Source organism: Euleptes europaea, chromosome 3 (genome assembly GCF_029931775.1).
Source record: "Euleptes europaea isolate rEulEur1 chromosome 3, rEulEur1.hap1, whole genome shotgun sequence".
Lineage (NCBI taxonomy): Eukaryota > Metazoa > Chordata > Lepidosauria > Squamata > Sphaerodactylidae > Euleptes > Euleptes europaea.
In genome coordinates, this window is record NC_079314.1 from 13,877,865 (window position 1) to 13,901,110 (window position 23,246).

The window sequence follows — 23,246 nt, forward strand, 5'->3', positions numbered from 1 at the left end:
AAAAGATTTGTGAAAGAGACTGAAAGTTTCCTAGTTCTTCTCTCCCCACCCCCCAACCATGGCTCTCCAAAATGGAATTGCAGCCCCTCCTGTGGGAATGAGGACAGAGGGCGCGGATATTCACTGAAAATGTCAGGAAAGGGTCATCCTGCTAACCATCTTGTTCTTCCAAGGGTTGGTTTCCTCACTCTTATATATAAAGCCTGCTGGGTGACCTTGGGCTAGTCACAGTTCTCTTAGAGCTCTCTCAGCCTCACCTACTGTTGAGGATTCAATGCGAGTTCCATTTCTGTCAGGGCAGTTAAAGGGTTAACTGGTTTATATCAACAGTTTAGATAGTCTCAAGATGATGATGAAATAACAGATGTCAGTAGTCTTTTGGCTAGTGAATTGCCATTGCAAATGTGCAGAAAAGCACGGAGTCAGAATTGTTTTATTACCCTGTTCCTTTGTTAAGGTTGTAAAAGTTTAGGGCAGGATGGTCAGTTGCTTTTTTGAATCTCACAGATGCAAGATGCCTGTTTTCAGCTCTCTTGAGCTGGGACACAGACAAAGGGATTGAAGCTATAGTACCTGCTAGAATCTCTAGCAAGTTTTATAGGGAACTAGATAGAAAGATTGTTATTTGTTTTCATCCCATGTAACCTACCCTGTTTAGGAAAGTAAAGGATTTTTGTTTGATTAAGAGAAAGTCTTTGACTCTGTTTTATTGTGTGCTCTGACCTGACATTTTCTAACCACAATCATGATCCATGGGCCATCAATATCTAACACCTACCTCACAAGGTGTCTGTTGTGGGGAGAGGAAGGGAAGGCGATTTTAAGCTGGTTTGATTCTCCTTAAAAGATTAAGTCGGCATATAAAAACCAGCTCTTCTTCTAGAACTCTGCCCAGCCATATTTCAGGAGGAGTGTGTGTGTGTGTGGGTAAATTACCTTGGGTAAAATACCTTGCATATATAAATATGGAAATTGCAAGGGACCAACACTTTAATCAATTTATATAAGTTTCTCTCTCTCCTTCTAAACAGTTTTCTTAGGTGGTGCATGACTGAGCCAAGAGGCAGAAGCAAAGAAGGAAAGACCCATCCCCTGGCCCTCTCTCGGGGCTGAAATCCAAGAGGGGCTTTGCAACATGCAACTCTCCAGAAACTATATCCCATCAGGATTTCTCCTAGGTACGTTCCTCGCTGCTCACAGTTCTGAGACCTGTTTGATTCCTTTGGGAGACCAGTGGCCCAGCTGGGGTTGTCACGAAAAATCCTCTGAATTCCTCTTTACCCAGATTCTTCCTAAATGACAACCATTTGTTTCTTTCCCTCATTTTAGGAATTTGTGGTCCGTTTCTAATTCATGTCATTCTGATCAAAGAGAAATTCAAAGAAAGGAAGGGCAGGAAGGGAATTTCTGCAAAATTTCACTTTGTAGATGCTCAGAAGCAGACAATGACCATTTATGCATGGCGGTTTCCTCGCGGTCACCCCGCTGACGACTTTGGGGCTTTGCTTGCATTTTTAACCGTCAGAGGTCGCCTTGGTCTCCCCGTGCATTTCCATGCATTTTCTGGATGCTGGCTAAACACAAAACCAGAAAACGCGGGCAAAATGCGCGGGGAGAGCAAGGTGACCTCTGAAAGTCGGAAAACGCCAGCATAATCAAAGCAAAGCCCTGAAGTAGATGGCGGGGAGACCATGAGGGAACAGCCACGCATCAATGGCCAATGTCTTCCCAAACCTTCCTATCCTCCTTTTAGAGCACCACCCAGTGGTGTGTAATACAAAACAACTGAAGTTAACAAAAGGGCACACTGATTTATCTTCAAAGAGAAATCAAAGGTCTTTTATGCCTTGGCACTTTTACTTACTTTCTCTGCTGGTCCGACTCGGGTTTTTGTTGGGGTTATGCATGAGTTTTCCATCCCTTAGAGATGACCTCACACCCAGGCCATGCAGTGTCTGGGTCTTCCTGATCCTGTTGCAACGTGATGCTTCCATCTCCCCTGAGATCAGCCTGGGTCAAATCGTCCCCATTTCCACGCATAAGCCAAAGTGCGGGAGAGGGGAGCTGGGTGTGTGTGTGACTTTTTTCACAGTAAGCACTAGAGCCAATTACAAAGCAGCATTTTCAGGGGACAGGGACTCAGATGCTTCCGAATTTCTGCAAGTGATTCTGCAGTACTCCATAAACCCCAGGACTTTTTCCAGGGCAAACCATAACACGCATAGGATTTGGAACAGAAAAGTGTGGGTCAAGAGGGAGGGCATCTTGGCCATCTTCTGGGCATGGAATAGGGGTCAATGGGGGTGTGGGGGGAGGTAGTTGTGAATTTCCTGCATTGTGCAGGAGGTTGGACTAGATGACCCTGGTGGTCCCTTCCAACTCTATGATTCTACGATTCTAAAAGAGCCAAACACCCCAGGTAAAACTCCCATGCATAAAAGACCAAAGAGAATCCCTTAAAAAAAAAAGAGAGAACAAGAGGAATCAATGCCTATGTCTAAAAAAGTGTAATTTGGAAAAAAAAGAGATTCCTTTCCCCATAAAAACAATGGGCTCTGCAATTTAGCTCCGGTTTAAAACATCTACCCTCTTGTCCAGTTCTCTTTTACAGCCCCGTCTCTTTGGCCTGGAGTTCCACGCTGCCCAGCTCAATCCAAGCTCTGAAAGGCTCCTGCGTGGTCATTCCATGCTCCTTCACCTACCCGGGTCCCCGCAGTTCCTGGAAAGGCAAATTCAGCGTGGCTTGGTACCAGTACTGGTCGCGAGGTTACCCTGAAATCTACAACAGCAAGAGCTCGAGTACCGTACTTGCCGAGTATCAAGGGCGGACGCAGGTGGTGGGAGACCTAGAGATGGGCAACTGCACCCTCCTTCTCAAAGATGTGACCCACGGGGATGCCATGAGTTACTACGTGTGGATCAATCCAGATTCAGTCAAGCACCGGTTCTATGATGTCACTGTCCGGGTGGAAGTAACAGGTGAGTCGTACACCTCTATAGTCTGCTTCTGGTCCTTTTCTAAAGACGCCAGAGAGCCAGCATGGCGTAGTGGTTAGGAGCACTGGACTCTAATCTGGACAACCAGGTTTGATTCCCCACTACTCCACATGAGCGTCAGACTCTAATCTGGAGAACTGGGTTGGTTTCCCCTCTCCTCCACATGAAGCCTTCTGGGTGACCTTGGGCTAGTCACAGTTCTCTCCGAATTCTCTCAGCCCCACCTACCTCACAAGGTGTCTGTTGTAGGGAGGGGAAGGTGATTGTAAGCTGCTTTGAGACTCCTTAATGATAGAGAAAAGCAGAGTATAAAAACCAACTGTTCTTCTTCTTCAAATGGTTGTCAATGTGATTGCCAACCTCCAGGTAGGATCTGGAGATCTCCCAGAATTACTACGGATCTCCAGACTACAGAGATCAGTTCCCCTAGAGAAAATGGCAGCTTCAGAAGGTGGATTCTGTTACATTATATCCCACTAAGGTCCTTTTCCCACCTCCCAGATCACAGTGGCTGCCTTTTGCCACTATGATACCCCAATTCCCAAAAGTCAACGCTGTTTAGAAAAAATGTCTCTTGGGTAACAACTGGATCAAAGAGCTGTACCTCTGGCCTTGATCAACAAGAAGTGTATCTGAAGAAGTGAGCTGTGGCTCATGAAAGCTCACAAAAGGTGGTTTGAGTCTCCTTACAGGTAGAGAAAATTGGGGTATAAAAACCAACTCCTCCTCCTCTTCTTTGGTTTGAGACTCCTTAAAGGTAGAGAAAATTGGGGTACAAAAACTGCCTCTTCCTCCTCCTCCTTCTAGTTTGAACAAAGCATAGGGGATCTGGTATGAAAGGCCGGCCTCTTAGTGAAACTCCCCTGCACAACAGGCCAAAATCCAATAGGATGGCTTTCCTCTTAATGCAGCCTCTGGATATCTGCCCCGTCCCTACTTACCACCCCTTCTCTCATTTCCAGACGTTCCAAGCCAGCTTGAGATGAGCGATCCGGGGTTCTTGACCGAAGGCGATCGCACCTTGCTGACGTGCTCAGCGTTGCACACCTGCCCGATGGCCCCACCTAACCTCACCTGGAGCCTTGCGGGAGAGAAGGCTGTGACAGTCCAGGAACGTCTGGCCGGGGGTGTCTGGCGAACAGAGTCGGAGCTCAGCTATGTCCCCTCCCATGAGGACAACGGCAGACATCTCCAGTGCACGGCCACCTTCCCCACCCGGCAGCGGTCTCAGAGCGGTATCACCTTGCAGGTTAAATGTGAGTACTTTGTGGGGGAGAGGGGAGCATAGGGGACAGTCAACATTTGATCCTCGGTCAGCAAAACACATTTTGGTTGTTTACGCATGGTTACCAGGACCGGATTTAGGTTTGATGAGGCTCTAAGCTATTGAAGGTAATGGGGCCCTTTAGATGTCCAGCTGTCCTTTGTCAACAACAAATTGTTGCTGTTTTTTTTAGTGTGAATATATGCTGTATGGTAATGTATGGACCTAATAGGTATCTAAAGCCATTTGCACATAACAAAATATGTATTTTATCAAAGTAATTGTTGAACTGAAATACAATTAAAGGAGCAGGCTAGCAGGCGGGGCCCATTACTTACATCATAGGAGCCTACACAACACAAAACACTGTTGCTGTATGTAGGTTTTATTTTAATTGTTTTTTATCTTATATTTTGGAAATGTACATCCAGTTTTTTTTCTTTTAAAATTTTTGGGGGGCCCCAAGAGAGTGGGGCCCTAAGCTATAGCTTGTTTAGCTTATACGTAAATCTGGCACCGATGGTTACGTTCACCCCTGGTCTGTCGCCTGGAGATCAGTTCTAATAGCGGGAGATCTCCAGCCTCCACTTCGAGGTTGGCAACTCTAGTTCTTATTATAAATACTAATCCATTTTATGTTTATATGTTTTTATATGTGCTTTAATGAATGTAATATTGTACTTTTGTTAGCCAGCCTGAGCCCGGCTCTGGCCGGGAAAGGGCGGGATACAAATAAAATAAAAATTAAAAAATTAGAAGAACAAGTGGGAATGAGGGGGAAGGGGAGGCATAGGACTCTTCAGATTGGGTGAGTGCAAGAATGTCTTGGGTGGTGGACCCCAACTGGATTGTCTCTTCCAGATTCCCCAAAGGATGCCGTTGTCTCTGTGGTGGGGAACCCAACGCTGAAGGAAGGAGACAGTGTCACCCTGCGGTGTAGCAGCCACAGTAACCCCCCAGCCCTCAGTTACCGCTGGTTTTATGGGCCACGCAAGGCACCGCTGCGGGGAGCAGGCACTGGGCCGGAGGTGAAGCTGACGGACGTCAAGAGGGACTCTGGCCCGTATTACTGTGTTGGGGTGAATGATGTCGGGATGGGAGAGGACTCGCCCCCTGCGGACCTCAATGTGGAGTGTAAGTAGGGTTGCCAACTCTGGGTTGGGAAGTACCTGGAAATTTGGGGGGAGGCGCTTGAGGAGGGTGGGGTTTGGACAGGGGAGGGACTTCAGCCCCATAGAGTCCAATTGCCAAAGTGGCCACTTTCTTCCGGGGTTAAATTTATGCCATAGTGGCTGCATATTTCTTGTCACTTATGAGTTTAGCAGCTCAAGTTTGATTTTGAATACCACCTGGATGTTGGCAACCCTAAGTATAAGGCGGTGACTGCATTTCCTTCTTTCGTTATTACTAGATCTAGGACAACACTGAAACACTCTCGTAGGGGGACGTCAACTTGTTAACCATGGTTTTTAATATCTTACATTAGGAAATGAGGAAAGAGGTCTTGCCTCGAGCACCTTGAAGGGAGGGCAAGATAAAAAATATGACAGACTCTTGCAAGTCAAGGAGATACCTACTTGAGTCCACGTTCTTAGGATAGGGTTGCCAGGTCCCTCTTCGCCACCGGCGGGATGTTTTTGGGGCGGAGCCTGAGGAAGGCAGGGTTTAGGGAGTGGAGGGACTTCAGTGCCATAGAGTCCAATGGCCAAAGTGGCCATTTTCTCCAGGGGAACTGATCTCTGTTGGCTGGAGATCAGTTGTAACAGCAGGAGATCTCCAGCTAGTACCTAGAGGTTGGCAACCCTATTTTAGGATTGTGCAAGAGCCAGGGTCTTTTGGGAACTAAGCCTCCCTGACCCTTTTGGGATGACTTTAAATGAGGGATCCTCAACCGTTATGAGCCTGCGGGTTCTACCTCAGGAGGTGGACCCAATCACAAAATGGCTGCCATAGCTTATCTTCAGTCACACATAGGGTTGCCAGGTCGCTCCTCGCCACTGGCGGGAGCTTTGCAGGGGTGTAGCTGACAGCTGCAATTGGGGTGCATGCAACCTGCATAATATGCCAAAGCCCCGTCTGGGTTTTGGAGTGACTAGCCTGAGGTCACTTCTGGGGGAAACCCAGAAGTGACATGACACCTCTCTAGACATAGTAGAGTTGCCAGCTCCTGGCTGGGAAATACCCCCAGATTTAAGGGGTAGAGCCTGAGGAGGGCGGGGTTTGGGGAGGGACTGTGGTGTTATATCAACGGGATGTAACACCACAGAGTCCACCTCCCAAAGCGGCCATTTTCTCCAGGTTCACTGAGTTCTGTCAGAGTTTCGGAGGCAATGGCGAGAGCGTCCATGTCGCTTCCAGGTAAACACGGAAGGGACGTCGGTGTGTCACCCTAGTCATGCACGCTCCGATCGCGGGGGGCCCTCTCCACTGGCCCTCTTCCGCCTGCTGACCAGCAGAGGGTTAGCTGCCAGCCTTGGTGGGCTTTTGCCTGCCCCACCAGGCAGTTGGCTAGTCACAGAGTGAAGATCCTTGTTCTGTGATGGCTTGGGTTGCCAGGTCGCTCTTCACCACCGGTAGGAGGTTTTTGGGGTGGAGCCTGAGGAGGGTGGGTCTAGGGAGGGGAGGGACTTCAATGCCATAGAGTCCAATTCCGAAAGCAGCCTTTTTCTCCAGGTGAAGCATCCTTTTTCTCCAGGTGAACTGATCTCTATCGGCTGGAGATCAGTTGTAATAGCAGGAGATCGCCACCTAGTACCTGGAGGTTGGCAACCCTAGTGGTGGCAGCTGCTGCCAAACCAATGTTTTTAAAAATCTGCACAGCCAATCAAACCCCTCGTAGCCAATCAGAAGCCTTGATAGGCAGAAGCCCCAGCTGGCCACACCCACTTTCCCACGCTTGGTGGGTAACAGGAAAGGTGTTGGGCACCATGGTGGATTGGGAGCGGGGGAGGTTCTTGGACTGGGATCATAGCAGCGAATGCCCTCTTTGCAGACAAACCGGTGTTCCTGCCAGAAGGGAACTGTACCATGTCCAGGACGGGCGAGACAGTCACGTGTTACTGCGTGGCGGAAGGAAACCCGGTACCACTCATCGAGTGGCACCTGCCCAACCAAACCATTCCCGAGGACTTCAACAGCTCGGAGCTGCAGGCAGCCGCGGCTTCACTGGAGAACACAGTCATCGGGTTCCTGAGCGGCCCCGCATCCAGCCTGGCCAACGTGTCCTGCTCTGCCACCAACCTACATGGGCCCAGCCAGGTCACCCTGCCCACATTTCAAGAAGGTAAGGCCGAAGGCAGATGGGATCGAGATGCAGGTGGTCGGGCCACAGCCTCTGTGCTGGAATCCTTGCCCCCTGATCCCAGGTGTTTGTGGTGTGCTGGGATGAAGGGATAATTTTCTGCATGTGCTCAGAGGCGCTCTCTCTTTTTACATTATGGCCGCAGAACTGAAAATGAGTTCCTAGGCTGACTGCCAGTATGCATGTGGGTAAAATTGCTATCATGTATGGTCACAGTGTGTGTGTGTGTTAAGTGCCGTCAAGTCGCTTCCGACTCATGGCGACCCTATGAATGAAAATCCTCCAAAATGTCCTATCTTTGACATCCCTGCTCAGATCCTGCAAATTGAAGGCCGTGGCTTCCTTTATTGAGTCAATCCATCTCTTGTTGGGTCTTCTTCTTTTCCTGCTGCCCTCAACTTTTCCTAGCATGACTGTCTTTTCCAGTGACTCTTGTCACAGTGAGGGTGGTCACCGTGAGGGTGGTTTATTGATTAAAGTGTTGGACTACGATCTGGGAGACCCAGATTCAAATTCCCACTCAGCCATGGACACTTGCTGGGTGACCATGGGCCGGTGAACCTCTCTCAGTAGGGTTGCCAGATCCCTCCTGACAACCAGCGGGAGCTTTCTGGGGCTGGGGCGATATGCAACCTGGAAGTGATGTGGGCACTCTAGCAATCTCATCCGAAAATCTCATTCCATAGTTCTGGGGGGAGAGTGCTAGAGCATGAGCGTCACTTCCGGGTTTACCCAGAAGTAACGATCACTTCCCCTTTCAGCTGGCCCTCTTCAACCCAACAACCAGCTGAGGGTTGGTAGGCAGCCCAGTCAATTGGCGGGCATTTGTCGCCAATACCGGGCAATTGGCAAGCCTATCTCTCTGCCTAATCTACCTTACAGGCTAAAATGGCGGAGAGGAGAATGCGGCGAGATGCTTTGGGTCCCGATCGGGAAAACAATGGGGCATAAATATCTAAATATTAATCCATCAATCTTTATTTCGATTCAATATCAGCTCTGAATAAAAATCAAAGTTCGGTTAAAATAATAAAATAAAATAATAAAAGTTGATGATTCTGGGAGGGATGATTTGAAGAAGAGGAGGAAAGATCTTCGATGGGGAAAGGTTTTCAATCAGCCATTTACGAATCCCACTAGACCGGAGGCAAAATTTGGCTACTTGAGTGGTTATCTCCCCAGAGGAGTCTGCTAAGGGAAACTTTAGCTTCTTCCGTTCTCCCAGGAAAGGATGACAATATGGGGAGAATGTACTGCGATCTTACGTTGCTGTAGAAGGGACGTTGCAGCAGAACATGTTCTGTTGACTGACTGGTTTTATTTGCATTTAGGCATAGGCCATTACAAACATATCAAGGATACCACAAATACATAATAAAATATTAGATTAATAACATACTGGATTCATAATAAATATACATAATAAAACTTTGCTAAATCAATGCATACAAAACAACAAAAATAATAGCTAATAATTGTGGTGGTGTCCCACTCGGCCAATGGGACCTAGCGACCAAGAACATGTTCTATTGTTTCCACTTTCTCTGTTTTGCTTGGGGATAGTCGTTGATGAAAGGGAGTACGGAGACACCTGCCTTTCTAAATAAGTGAACGGATAAAAGGTTTCTAAGTGACATACAAGAAAAAAAATCAAGCACCAACCTGTAAAAAAGGGCAAGAGTCCAGTAGCACCTTAAAGACTAACCAAAATATTTTCTGGTAGGGTATGAGCTTTCGTGAGCCACAGCTCACTTCTTCAGATCCGAGCCACAGCTCACTTCTTCAGATAAAAGAAGTGATCTGAAGAAGTGAGCTGTGGCTCACGAAAGCTCATCCCCTGCCAAAAAATATTTTGGTTAGTCTTTAAGGTGCTACTGGACTCTTGCTCTTTTCTATTACTACACACAGCAAGAGAAGTGAGCTGTGGCTCACGAAAGCTCATACCCTACCAGAAAATATTGTTGTTAGTCTTTAAGGTGCTACTGGACTCTTGCCCTTTTCTACTACTGCAGACAGATTAACACGGCTACCCACTGTGAATTACCAACCTGTAAAAACTGCCTATCCGTTTCAGGAGGGTACCCTTGCTGGTCTGCAGTAGAAGAGCTAGGTTCGAATGCCATAGTACCTTAACGGCCAACAAGATTCTCAGGGTATAAGCTTTCGAGAGCCAACGCTCCCTTCGCCGAACAATATTGCCTATCAAAATGATGTCGGATGTTGCAACGTCCAAAGAAGAACCTTCCTCAAAACAGCAAAACCCCACATTCTAAATACAAGCACCCTGTTTTCATGTAGGGTTGCCAACTTTTTCACCAGCCTCTGTTCCTGTGGCTTTAACGGTCGTTGCTCTCAGGAAGCAGCAAGGAAATCAATTTTTTCATGCCACAGAGATAAGCTGTTTTAACTGGCAATCTATGAAGGCCAAACTGCTCTTAAAGGCACAGGAACATACCCGGTCCTTTCCTGGTCAGTTGGCCACACTGATAATCAGAGTTGTAACTCTTTTAAAGCAAATGTGACACCTGTCACTCTCTTTCTCCCACTCTCTCTCTCTCTCTTATAGGACAGTCTACCCTGCTGTTCATGGCAGTCGGGGGTGCCGCTGGGGGCCTCCTCCTCTTTATCCTGCTGGGGGTTGTGATTGTGATCATCAAAGTGATAAAGAACAGGTGAGAAAGTCATAGCTGAGCAAATCCACCTTCAGCCTAGTCTCCAATGGCTTGGGTTGCCAACTGCAGGTATCCCAGGAAGCATCATCTTTGCCTCTGCAGGGAGCACCCACTCGGAAACAGATCAATCACAGGAGGATGCTTCACTTGGAAAGGCCCAATATCTTGTGACTTGTCCCTAGTAAAGTTGCCAACCTCCAGGTGGTGGCTGGAGATCTCCTGCAATTACAACTGATCTCCAGGTGATAGAAATCAGTTCCCCTGCAGAAAATAGCTGCTTTGGCAGTTGGACTCTATGGTATTGAAGTCCCTCCCCTCTCTAAACCCCACCCTCCTCAGACCCCATCCCCAAAATCTCCAGGTATTTCTCAACCCGGAGCTGGCAACCCAATCCCTAGGGTTGCCAGCTCCAGGTTGGGAAATACCTGGAGATTTTTAGGGTGGAGTATAAAGAGGGGGGGTTGGGGAGGGGGGACTTTAATGGGGTCTAGTACCATAGAGTCCAATGGCCAAAGCAGCCATTGTCTCCAGAGGAACTGATCTCTGTCGCCTGGAGATCAGTTGTAATTGCAGGAGATCTCCGGCTACTACGTGGAGGTTGGCAACCCTAATGGTGCCACTACTCTGTGGCAGCCATTTTGTAATTGGCCTTAGCCCCCATGGTAGCCTTTTTGGGATTACTCACATCCCCACAGCGGCCGTTTTATGTGGCGTCTCAAAATCCCAAGAGTGCCCACAGTCTCAACAAGGCTGGGTACCCCAATATTAAATCACAGTCTGTGTCCATGCCCTGAAATGCTTCTGCCACAGATTCCTGCAGATCAAATCCCTGTTAATAGGCACAGGAGCAGGCCAACGTGGATTCTTTGTTTCTGATCATTTGGTGACTGACCGTACACCTCATTACTCTTTTCTTTTTATCATCCTAGGAAAGAGAAGGGGAAAGGGCAAGAGGAGGAGGAAGAAGAGGAAGACTCAACCCTGTATGTCAATGATGGAAACAGGGAGCAAACGGTGTCTCTTAAAGAAGAAACGCCACCCAACTCTCAGAAGGAGGAGCAAATCAACTTGTACAGCAAGCCCAAGGCAGGAGTGAGCCCAACTGCTTTCAAGGTAGGCAGTCCAGCATGGTGTAGTGGTTAAGAGCGGTGGTTTGGAGCGGTGGACTCTCATCTGGAGAACCGGGTTTGATTCCCCACTCCTCCACATGAGCGGCGGATGTTAATCTGGTGAACTGGGTTGGTTTACCCACTCCTACACATGAAGCCTGCTGGGTGACCTTGGGCTTGCCACAGTTCTCTTAGAGCTCTCTCAGCCCCACCTGCCTCACAGGGTGTCTATTGTGGGGAGGGAAAGGTGATTGTAAGCTAGTTTGATTCTTCCTTAAGTGGTAGAGAAAGTCACCGTATAAAAACCAACTCTTCTTCCTCTTCCATGTGCAGTATAATGGTTAGAGCCCCGGACTTTGATTGGGGAGATCTAGCTTAAATCTCCACTCTACTGTGAATCTCACTGGATGATCTCTGGCTGGCTATTCTATCTAAAGGGGGGGATAGTTATAAAATTATACATGGGGTGGGGAAAGAGGATATGATGAAATTCTTCGCCCTCTTACATAACACTAGGACTGGGGGCACCCAATGAAATTGATGGTTAACAGATTCAAGCTGGAGAAAAGGGATTGCTTCTTCACTCAAAAAGTAATTATATTGTGGGATTCACAGCCAGAGGACAGAGGGATGGCCATGTGTGTGGGCAGCTTTAAAGGGGGATTAGACGGGTTCATGAGAACATATGAGCACAAGGAAAGGGCCTGCTGGATCAGACCAAGGCCCATCAAGTCCAGCAGTCTGTTCACACAATGGCCAACCAGATGGGGGAGAAATCCATAAACCATAACCATGAAGAATAAAGGGAACCTCCACTTTCACAGGAGGTGATCCCTTGAATACCAGTGCTAGGAGGAAGTATTAAGGGGAGCCCCTTGGCTCTTTGCCCTCTTTCTTGGCACATCCAGAACAACTGATTGTCCACTGTGAAACACAATATTAAACTAAATGGACTACTGGTCTGATCCAGCAAGGTTCTTCCTGCATTCTTCCAAACTCAGTTATAAAAAAAAATGTAGCCTTCTGTCACTTAGAGCAATTTATCACCTCTGTGATAGACAATAACAAGGTCCCAGGTTGTGGCTCAGTGGTAGAGCATCTGCTTGGCATACAGAAGGTCCCAGGTTCAATCCCCGGCATCTCCCGTGAAAGGGACTAGGCAAGGAGGTGATGAGAAAGACCTCAGCCTGAGACCCTGGGGAGCTGCTGCCAGTCTAAATAGACAGTACTGACTAAATAGACCCCTGACTATTTTGGGGACCTGAGGTTAGATGGCCATCTGTCAGCAATGCTGATTCTGTGACCTTAGGCAGATGATGAGAGGGAGGGCATCTTGGCCATCTTCTGTTCACTAGGGGTGGGTGTGGGGGAGGTAGTTGTGGATTTCCTGCATTGTGCAGGGCGTTGGACTTGATGACCCTGGTGGTCCCTTCCAACTCTATGATTCCATGACTATGATGGACCAAGGGTCTGATTCGGTATAAGGCAGCTCCATGTGTTTATGTGTTCATCTCTTTCATCTCCACTTAAGAAGCTCAGGTGGTAGAAAGTTAGGAAAGACAGTTCTGTATCGGAGGCTATGGAGATCCACTGCTGCTCAAATCTGGTCATAAGCTAGAGCAGAGGTCCCCAACCTGGTGCTGGTGCACACTCATGATACCCACTGGCACCTTTCCCGGCACCCACCAAGTGTTTTTATAAAATGGGCAAGTTGAAGTGTGGCTTTTTCCCCAGCGCGGCTTTCAACTGGCCACTTGATTGGCTGTGCCGATTTACACATTGCTTTGGCAGCAGATTCCACTGCAGCACAAGGATTTTCACTGCGTGACGTAAGGCAAGCCGGGGCAACCCTTTTGTAGCTGGCTCTACCTCCTGCAGCAGCCACATTATGGCAGCCATGCTATGTATGGACCCTACAGGTGCCCACAGGCTCTAAAGGGTTGGGGACCTCCTGAGTTAGTGGGACCGGTGGTCCGATTTGGTATAAGGAAACTTCAAATGCGTTTTATTCACTGGTTAAGACCAGTGGTTTGGAGCGGCGGACTCTAATCTGGTGAACCGGGTTGGTTTCCCTCCTCCTACACATGAAGCCAGCTGGGTAGCTTTGGGCTAGTAACAGCTCTCTTAGAGCTCTCTCAACCCCACCTTCCTCACAGGGTGTCTATTGTGGGGAGGGGAAGGTGATTGTAAGCCAGTTTGATTCTTCCTTAAGTGGTAGAGAAAGTCGGCATATAAAAACCTCCTCCTCCTCCTCCTCCTCCTCCTCCTCCTCTTCTCCTTCTTCTCTGCTCTGCTCTGCCTTTCTCAAGGATGTTTCTCGAAGTGTATAACCCCAGTCTCATTTCTTGCTTAGGATACATGCACTGAAGCCTACGAGACGATGGAAAGGAAAGACGAAGATTATGAGAATGTTGCGTCGTTGGGGCCTCTGGGGAATTTCGGGGACCTGAGCAACTGGCAGCCCACTCCGGGGACTGACCAGATCTACTCCAACGTCTGAACCGAGACATCCCAGAATTTCTATTTGACAAGCGCTGACAGAACTAGATATATTAGTAGCTAGAGCGGCTGACGGGAATGGCGGGGAGCCGGAGAGGCACGAGGTGGGATCTAGTTAAGACGTCTACACCAACAACCGTGCACTGTCGCCAAACGGTAAAGCTTTTGTGAGTTCAACACTCATACCTGACCAAAATGAGGTTTGCCTTGCATCCGCTTATGCCCTGGAAAATTCTGTTGGTCTTGAAGGTGCTACAGGACTCAAACGTTGTTCTACTATTGCAGACTAACAGGGCTACCCCACCAAAACTATCCACATGGTATAGGTTAATTTCCAGAATTCTCTGCAAAGTATGATTAGTACAATCCCTAGGGACTCCTTGTTGTGGGAAATATTAGCTTTACTTCCTTCTATATTGGTAGGGTTGCCAACCTCCAGGTACTAGCTGGAGATCTCCTGCTATTACAACTGATCTCCAGCTGGTAGGGATCCGTCCCCCTGGAGAAAAATGGCCGCTTTGGAGGGTGGACTCCAAATGGCATTGAAGTCCCTCCCCTCCCCCAACCCAGCCCTCCTCAGGCTCTGCCCCAAAGCCTCCCACCAGTGGCGAAGAGGGACCTGGCAACCCTATATATTGGGGGTGGGGGTATATTATGGAGTTAGAACAGCCGGGATATCCCTGACTTGGCCATTCTCGTCAGAGCTTGGAAAGCTAAGCAGGGTCGGTCACAGTTAGTGCTTGGATGGGAGACCACTGAGGAAGATAGGTGGCTGTGCAGAGGAAGGCAGCAGCAAACCACTTCTGCTCATCTCTTGCCTCGAACGCCCCATGGCCCTGGGGTTGCATGAGTCGGCTGAGACTTGACAGCACACAGTTACGATTCTAGAGATAGAACCCTGGATTGCAAAACTTGGGGGAAATATTTACGGCGCTGCCTCCTTAGGACTTCCTTCTGGAGGAAATATCCTTGGCTCTTAGGGTTCCAGCCTCCAGGGGCTGGCTGGAGATCTCCTGGGATTACAACTGATCTCCGGGTGACAGAGAAAAAGGCTGCTTTGGCAATTGGACTCTATGGCATTATGCCCCATCAAAGTCTATACCCCTCCCCAAAGCCCGCCCTCCTCAGGCTCTGCCTCCAAAATCTCCAGGTATTTTCCAGACTGGAGCTGGCAACCCTATAAATGACCCTGGCCCTCGGATTTCCTTAGTGAAAGGGAATAAGTTAATGTGGGTAACTCTGCTGAACGGAGGTGAGCTATTTAACCCCCCCTTCTCCCCCACCCCCAGATGGAGCTCTTTCATGCTGTGCTGAGCCTATTGTATCAGTGGATTTTACTGTCAGCCTTGCAAAGTATACGTCTCTATTTTTGTACTTTCAGGACGTCCCGTTGCTTTTTATTACGGTGGTTAATTTGGAGTTGGAGGAGGGGGAGGGAGGAGAGCGTTGAAACCTCTCTGTGGGTGATTATGTTGTTCAAAATACTTGAGTGCACTGGAGAGGAAATTGCAACCTTTTGTGCCTGTACATTCATGTGTGTGTTAAGTGCCGTCAAGTCGCTTCTGACTCATGGCGACCCTATGAATGAAAGTCCTCCAAAATGTCCTTTCTTTGACAGCCTTGCTCAGATCTTGCAAATTGAAGGCTGTGGCTTCCTTTATTGAGTCCATCCATCTCTTGTTGAGTCAATCCATCTCTTGTACATTCATACTGCCTCTATTTGTTCAACATAATCACTCTTATTTATTTATTTACTTATTTATATTTTGCTTTTCTCCCCAAGGGGGACCCAAAGCAGCTTAGAACATAAGAACATAAGAAAGGCCATGCTGGATCAGACCAAGGCGCCTCAAGTCCTGCAGTCTGTTCGCACAGTGGCCAACCAGGTGCCTCTAGGAAGCCACAAACAAGATTACTGCAGCAGCATTATCCCGCCTGGGTTCCATGGCACCTAATATAATAGGCATGTTAATCTGATCCTGGAGAGAATACGTATGCTTCACGACTAGTATCCATTTTTAATAGTAGCCAGGGATAGCCCTCTCCTCCATGAACATGTCCATGCCCCTCTTAAAGCCTTCCAAGTTGGCAGCCATCACCACATCCTGGGGCAGGGAGTTCCACAAATGAACTTTGAGTTGCGTGAAGAAATACTTTCTTTTGTCTGTTTTGAATCTCTTGCCCTCCAGCTTCAGCAGATGACCCTGTGTTCTAGTATTATGAGAGAGGAAGAAAAGCTTCTCCCTGTCCACTCTCTCCATACCAAACATAATTTTATAGACCTCTTATCATGCCTCCCGTAAACTGCCTTCTTTCCAAGCTAAACAGCCCTAAGCGTTTTCGCTGCTCCTCACAGGGCAGTTGCTCTAATTCCCTGATCATTTTTGGTTGCTCTTTTCTGCACCTTTTCAAGCTCTGCAATATCCTTTTTGAGGGGTGGTGACCAGAACTGTACATGGTATTCCAAGTGTGGTCTCACCATAGATTTGTACAAGGGCAGTATGATAGCAGCAGTTTTATTCCCTATTCCTTATCTAATTATGGCCAGCATGGACTGATCCATGAGTCAAGATTGCCCGGCATGCTTCCAAGGTACAGTGGGGATTTGAACCTGAGCCTTCCAAGATCCTAGTCTGACACTCGAACCACTACACCATGCTGGCTCACCCTGGAAGCTTGCTGGGTGACCTTGGGTCAGTCACATGCTCTTGGCCCAGCCTACCTCACAGGGCTGCTGTTAGACAATGGAGGGGAGGAGGAGGATGGCAGCTGCTTTGGGTCCCACTGGGGAGAAAGGCGGGGTATAATGAAATTAAAATTATAATTATAATAATAAAAGGATTTAAAGGATCCCATATAGAAATGCTACTAATCGGACGCTCTGGGGAGAAAGGAGGGGTATAATGAAATTAAAATTATAATTATAATAATAAAAGGATTTAAAGGATCCCATATAGAAATGCTACTAATCGGACGCTCTGGGGAGAAAGGAGGGGTATAATGAAATTAAAATTATAATTATAATAATAAAAGGATTTAAAGGATCCCATATAGAAATGCTACTAATCGGACGCTCATGGTGATGCTCATGAGGTAAAAACGTTTTTAATGCCAAGTAACAAAAAAGACATTACAAAGTGAAACACTGCCGAAGAAATAAATAAGGAGGGGTGGAAGGAGGGGTGGGGGCCGCTTCGGGGACATTGTGGGGAGTCTGGTGTGTGTCTGGTGCTGGAACGGGGAGCTGTCCCACAACGCCGCAGTTATCCACGGAAGGCTTCGCTCTCTCTACGTCCGGCAGCAGAAACCGCATTTCTTGTTGCTGCAGCAGTTGCAGCAGTAGGTGCAGATCGGGAAGTGGCTGTTGAAGCGCTTGGACCGCCGTAGAGACGCCTGTGGCGGGAAAAGGAAAGCTGTCAATGACTGGGATCCTGCTTGCGCCAGATAAAGAGCTTACAGCCATGTCCGAAGACACAGAATAGCTTTCAGAAACTGGTGGGACACACGATATAATGGAGTCATGAGCAGTTGCTAGGGTTGCCAACCTCCAGGTACTCAGCACAGTCAAAGTACAAAATTACAAAATTATTATTAGTGATTAAGACAAATTACAACAAGTGTTATACAACAACAACTAATGCTATCCTAATATGATACATATATACAAAATTCTCCCAATGTCAACCACACAGGTGTACATATATTCTCAATGCTATAGATGCAAATATGCAATTTTTCTCACCATAAAGAAAAGAAAAATTGCATATTTGCATCTATAGCATTGAGAATATATGTACACCTATGTGGTTGACATTGAGAGAATTTTGTATGTATGTATCATAGTAGGATAGCATGTGTTGTTGTTGTATAACACATGTTGTAATTTGTCCTAATCACTAATAATAATTTTGTAATTTTGTACTTTGACTGCTGATTTCCCAACCTACCAGGTACAGGCATAGTGATGCTCTTATTTGTTTAATCTAATAACCTCCAGATACTAGCTGGGGATCTCCCCGCTATTGCAACTGATCTCCAGCCCATAGAGATCAGTTCCCCTGGAGAAAATGGCCGCTTTGGCCATTGGACTCTATGGCATTGAAGTCCCTCCCCTCCCTAAACCCCGCCCTCCTCAGGCTCCGTCCCTAAAACCTCCCGCCAGTTGCCAAGAGGGACCGGCCAACCCTAGCAGTTGCTCGCTTTCCCTGAGAAGGGAGGCTTTCCCTGAGAAGGGAGGCTGGCATTTTGGCTGAATGTAAGAGATGCTCACAGCTAAGGTTGCCAACTCTGGTTGGGAAATTCCTGGAGATTTAGGGTGGGAGGCTGCAGAGGGTGGAGTTTAGGGAGGGGAGGGAGCCCAGTCGGGAGAGGATGCCATACTGACTTGGCTGTTACCAATGACAGAACACTTTGAGGTTGGGGCAGGGCTTGGATGCAGAGCGTGGGAAGAACATCAGAGCAGATAGACTAGAGTCACACCCACCCCTTGGTTTCTGGTTCGATTTGGGAAATTCGTTGATCTTCACTTGGTCAGCCTGCTGAGTGGACCAGCCCCCTTCTCAGCTGCAAAAAAAGGGCGGGCTGCATGGAGAACGGGGCCATCTTTGAGTATTCACGCAACACTGCAAATTTGGCAGTGCACGGATTTTGACAAGAACTAGTTGATGCTATGGGTATCGGTTCTCCATATTCCATCTCAGGCCAGGAAAAACTGGCCTACTGGGTCATTTTCTAGGTTGAGTTGCCACTTTTTGTTTTTTAAAAACTCTTAGGCCATTTTTGCATGGTAATTAGCAGCGCCTTCCAGGCTCAATTGTCCTGTATATTTTTTTTAAATTTTGCACTCTGAACCTTCATTCCGGAAGTGACTGCAAAGCCGGCGCATACCTGCTTCGCATTACTAAAAAGCCCATTTAACCCGACCTTTGGAGTTTGCCCCGAAGAATCTCCCTCAAGGAACCATGCAAAACAACAGAGGCGAGTTAGCTGTGCATATGCTAATGACCATGCAAACAGGAACAAAGGAGCAGGCGAGTGGGAGGGGGGAGTGGAACTTCTCCTTTTGCATCGGGACCGTGAAAGGGCATTTTTAAAGTCGCATTTTAAAAAAGAGCTTTGAGCCAGCATCAAAATTGACCATGCAAAAATGGCCTTAGCTTCTTAGTGCCTCTAAACGTGTGCAGATTGTTGTTGCTTTGCATTGGAGACTATGCAGCAGATCAAACCCATTGGAGACTATGCAGTAGATCTGCAAGGACTGACAGCCAGTAGAAGCTACACTCAAACTCTCCCTTGCAGTTTTAGTATCATTAAACAAACAAACAACAGAAACTTGGTGAATGCCCTTCCCAACATCACAAACTGAATAAATGTACAGTCTTCCGATATCTATTTCTTTCAGTGCCACATCGCCCCCTTCCTTCCACAGTGAAATATTACAAGCCAGCCCCAGAATCAGGATCAGTCTTACCTGCATGCCTGAAGTCTCAGCTATGCCATCTTCTGCATTGTGCGTTTCCAAACTGGCAAGGTCTCTCTTGTCTTGTGTCTGTCAACAGAACAAAACACAGAGATCTGTTTCAATTCCTCTGTTTTGGAAGGGGGAAATCTTGCAAAGATTTGCGGGGTTTTTTTTTTTTTTTAACTAGGTTTCACTAAACCAGATGGTTTCACTAACCACCTCTCCCTCAATTTGGTTTCCCTCCAGAATGACTCTTTGTTTGGCTTTAGGAGCCCTGAGTTCAAATCTTATCTTTTGCTAGGTGTTTGTTGCTTTGCATTGGAGACTATGCAGCAGATCAAACCCTGTTTCAAATGGTTTCTGAGGACCGATTCTCACATTACAGGACAGGGTAGGGTTACTGTTCTTATGCCATTCTGGCAATGTAGCACTGCAGAAGCCACACGAGGAAGTTGGAAAGGCTTGGAAAGAACCAGAACATTGGCTGTGGTCAGACTGGAGGGCAGAGGTTTACATTATTTTGAGGGGTCATCCCACATGATCCTACCTCTTTCGTGTGACTTCTGTTTTCCTGTATTATGAGGCACCAATATTAAAGTTGCTTTAGTGATAGCATGGGTGTCAAACATAAGGGCTGCTGGCCGGATCCAGCCCCTTGAGAGCTCTTATTCGGTCCGCAAGCCAGCCGAGGCAGCTACCCCCTCCTGCTCTCAATATGGGCTGGCGAGGCATGGCCCGGCCTGACCAAGTGACATTTATGTCACATCCGGTCCTCGTAACAAATGAGTTCAACACCCCTGAGTTATAGGCTAATTCACACGTGTTTTTGCTCCATGAATAAACAGATGGTCCATGCTGCAAAAATCACAACGTCAGGCTCCATCCCAAAAAAAATCCAGGTACTTCCCAACCCAGAGCTGGTGAACCTAACTAATACCAATTACAATCCCCACTTCATTTTTAGGCCTTAAAAAAAGGAATCCATTGTTTTTTTCCATCCACATAATGGTAATAATTCTGATATCTAAAAAAGGTAAAGGTCCCCTGTGCAAGCACGGGGTCATTCCTGACCCATGGGTGATGCCAACCTCCATGTACTAGCTGGAGATCTCCTGCTATTACAACTGATCTCCAGCCGATAGAGGTCAGTTCCCCTGGTGAAAATGGCCCCTTTGGCCATTGGACTCTATGGCATTGAAGTCCCTCCCCTCCCCAAACCCCGCCCTCCTCAGGCTCTGCCCCAGAAACCTCCTGCCGGTGGCGAAGAGGGACCTGGCAACCCTACGTCACATCCTGACATTTCCTAGGCAGACTTTGTTTGCGGGGTGGTTAGCCAGTGCCTCCCCCAGTCACCTTCCCTTTACCCCCAGCAAGCTGGGTACTCATTTGACCGACCTCGGAAAGATGGAAGGCTGAGTCAACCTTGAGGCGGCTACCTGAAACCGACTTTCGTCGGGCTCGAACTCAGGTCGTGAGCTGAGCTTGGACTGCAGTACTGCAGCTTACCACTCTGCGCCATGGGGCTCCTAATACTGATATCTAAAATAATGTTAATGCTATTACTATCATTAAGTTACATTGTGTATTGTTGACCACCCTGCTCATGGATTAAGGGTAATTAATCTGTGTGAAGTAGGGTGACCAAAAGAGAGAATCGGGAATAGAGGACAAAATGTACACAAAATTTGCATATGTCAATTTACACAATCACTGTAGTTTAAATAGAAGGACTTAAGGATGCCAGCCTCTAGGTGGAAGCAGGGGATCCCCCATAATTACAGCTCATCTTGAGAATCAGATTACAGCGATCAGGTCCCTTGGAGGGAATAGATGCTTTGAAGGGTAGACTTTATGGCATTGTAACCCCGTGAGGTCCCTTGTCTTCCCCAGGCCCCATCCCCAAATCTCCAGGAGTTTCCCAACCTGGCAAACCTACCCCCGACCCCCCGCTGGAGTCCAGGGGGACTTGGCAACCCCAGAAGTACTGCTCTTCACAGTATCACCCCTGTGTGCTAATCAGGGGCTAACTGTGGATGGGGATAGTTGCAAGGTCCTTGTTTTCCCTTCCAAGGGTTCATAGTCTTTAACACACACCCCCCAAAAACAGCCCTGATAGCTTGAGCCATCCTGTTTCCAACTGCAAGGAGCTCCAAATACCCCATGGCTAGCGTTGCCACCTCCGGGTTGGGAAATACCTGGAGATTTTGGAGGCAAGAGAGTAGGGTTGCTAGCCTCCAGGTAGTAGCTGGAAATCTCCCACTATTACAAGTGATCTCCAGGAGACAGAGAGCAGTTCACCTGGAGAAAACGGCTGCTTTGGCAATTGCACTCTATGGCATTGAAGTTCCTACCCTCCCAAACCCCAACCCTCCTCAGGCTCCAAGACCTCCTGCCGGCGGCAAAGAGGAACCTGGCAACCGTTCTTAATTTCTTCTCACCTGAATTGTGAAGGCACAGAGGCTTCGGGTGGTCACGCTGAGAAGAACAAAGACCAAGCAGAGAAGTTGCAGCTTCATGGTCCTTTCTTGTGGCCGGCCTTGGCTTGGGTTTTGTGTCCTTTCTTGGGCCGCCCGGTTCTCAGTCTCAGTCTGGGGAGGTTCTGTGATGCTTAAGGGAACCAGAGACCTACCTTTATACGCTGGAGAGCCCCTCCCTAGGCTGGAACTGGCCAATCTGCTGTGATCCAAGAAAGAACACGTTTGGGAAAGATAATCCTTGAACAAACAGGTCAATATGCTGATGGCGTTTGTAGAACTCATATTCTTCAAACACACACAGAGAACGGGCCAGATTTCCCAATGGGTGTAATTCAGGTTCTTCTATCAGGCTTACAGCCCTCTTACACCACATCCCTGAACGCTGCGCATGAGAAATGAATGGACAAAGTCAGATGTTTGGCAGCAGGAGTAATGCGTTTCAGTACATTTTTGGTGGTTTATTAATCGTTAATCCTTTCTAGGGCTTCCCCGAACATTTCAGAAGATTTACTGTAATTTTCTGACCTGAGACATTAAAAAAACAAACCGGCAAGTAAAGAAAAAGGAAAGAACGCCTGTGGAGTAGAAATTTCCCTAGTTTTGCAACTCTTCTTCCACTATGTGAGCAGAGCAAGTTTGACACATTTAAGAAACAAATTTGGAAAGACTGTCACCAGGAGGGGAGAAACCCCACTATTCCTGAGGAATGCTCAGAAAGGAGGACATGGTTCCATCACTAAATGCGGATCAGATTTTGCTTGGCTACAGAGCTTGGAAGGACTGATGTGAAAAGCGCGGCCATATTTTGCATCTCATACGTACATGTTGATCGTTTTTAACCCAAATTTATTTCAGCTCTAGAACGCAAGGGGCTAGAACTGGTGTAGAGCCGGGGGCAAAAACAGCACAATCGTTCCGTGAATGACATCTATTAGATCTTTGCAAATTGATTCAAGAGGAAGTGGCCGGCAGTTTTGTAGAGATCAAGAGAATAATCTACTCAGAATTGTATTCTAGTCTATTTCATTGTGCCCAGGAATGTGTTCTTCAGACTGCAAATTGGTAACAACGGCATCCTTTAAATGATCAAAACTTTCAAAGACTTTTCTTCTTGGCCAGACATAACGCCTCACCTCTCAACGAATTATTTGGCAGATTCATAGACAGTCTAATTGATCAGAGAGTCTGCCCATGTGGAAAGGCAAAGACAGAAACACTTACCCATTTTTTATTCAGTTGTGGTTTATGTTCTCTTTTAAGATTGTCTTTTATCACTCCATTGATTTCACACTTTCCTGATGGATCTCATGATTACGATTTAATTTATCTGCTGCCTGGTAAAGAAAAGGCTATAAGGCTGTTACTCTATCTGTAGTTTATTACTTAACAGCTGCCTTGAAGATACGCCAAAAGTTATAGCCAAGTTACACCTAAATGCTCATTTGCACACAGGCGCTGTTTTTCCA

General features: G+C 47.4%; 2 protein-coding genes across 2 annotated transcripts; one reads left to right on the forward strand and one right to left on the reverse strand.

The window, feature by feature from the left end:
• Window positions 1–1,096: 1,096 nt before the first annotated feature.
• Window positions 1,097–13,843, forward strand: LOC130475355 (myelin-associated glycoprotein-like). The gene is made up of 8 exons (XM_056847116.1): window positions 1,097–1,178; window positions 2,599–2,979; window positions 3,960–4,253; window positions 5,123–5,395; window positions 7,254–7,544; window positions 10,129–10,234; window positions 11,164–11,347; window positions 13,697–13,843. The coding sequence occupies exons 1-8, from the start codon at window positions 1,136–1,138 to the stop codon at window positions 13,841–13,843; spliced, it is 1,719 nt and encodes a 572-aa protein (XP_056703094.1). The 5' UTR covers window positions 1,097–1,135.
• Window positions 13,844–17,130: 3,287 nt separating this feature from the next.
• Window positions 17,131–21,825, reverse strand: HAMP (hepcidin antimicrobial peptide). Its single transcript, XM_056847117.1, has 3 exons — window positions 21,742–21,825; window positions 19,313–19,390; window positions 17,131–17,235 (listed from the first exon to the last, which is right to left on the reverse strand). Exons 1-3 carry the CDS (start codon window positions 21,817–21,819, stop codon window positions 17,131–17,133), a joined length of 261 nt encoding a protein of 86 aa, XP_056703095.1. The 5' UTR covers window positions 21,820–21,825.
• Window positions 21,826–23,246: the final 1,421 nt, after the last annotated feature.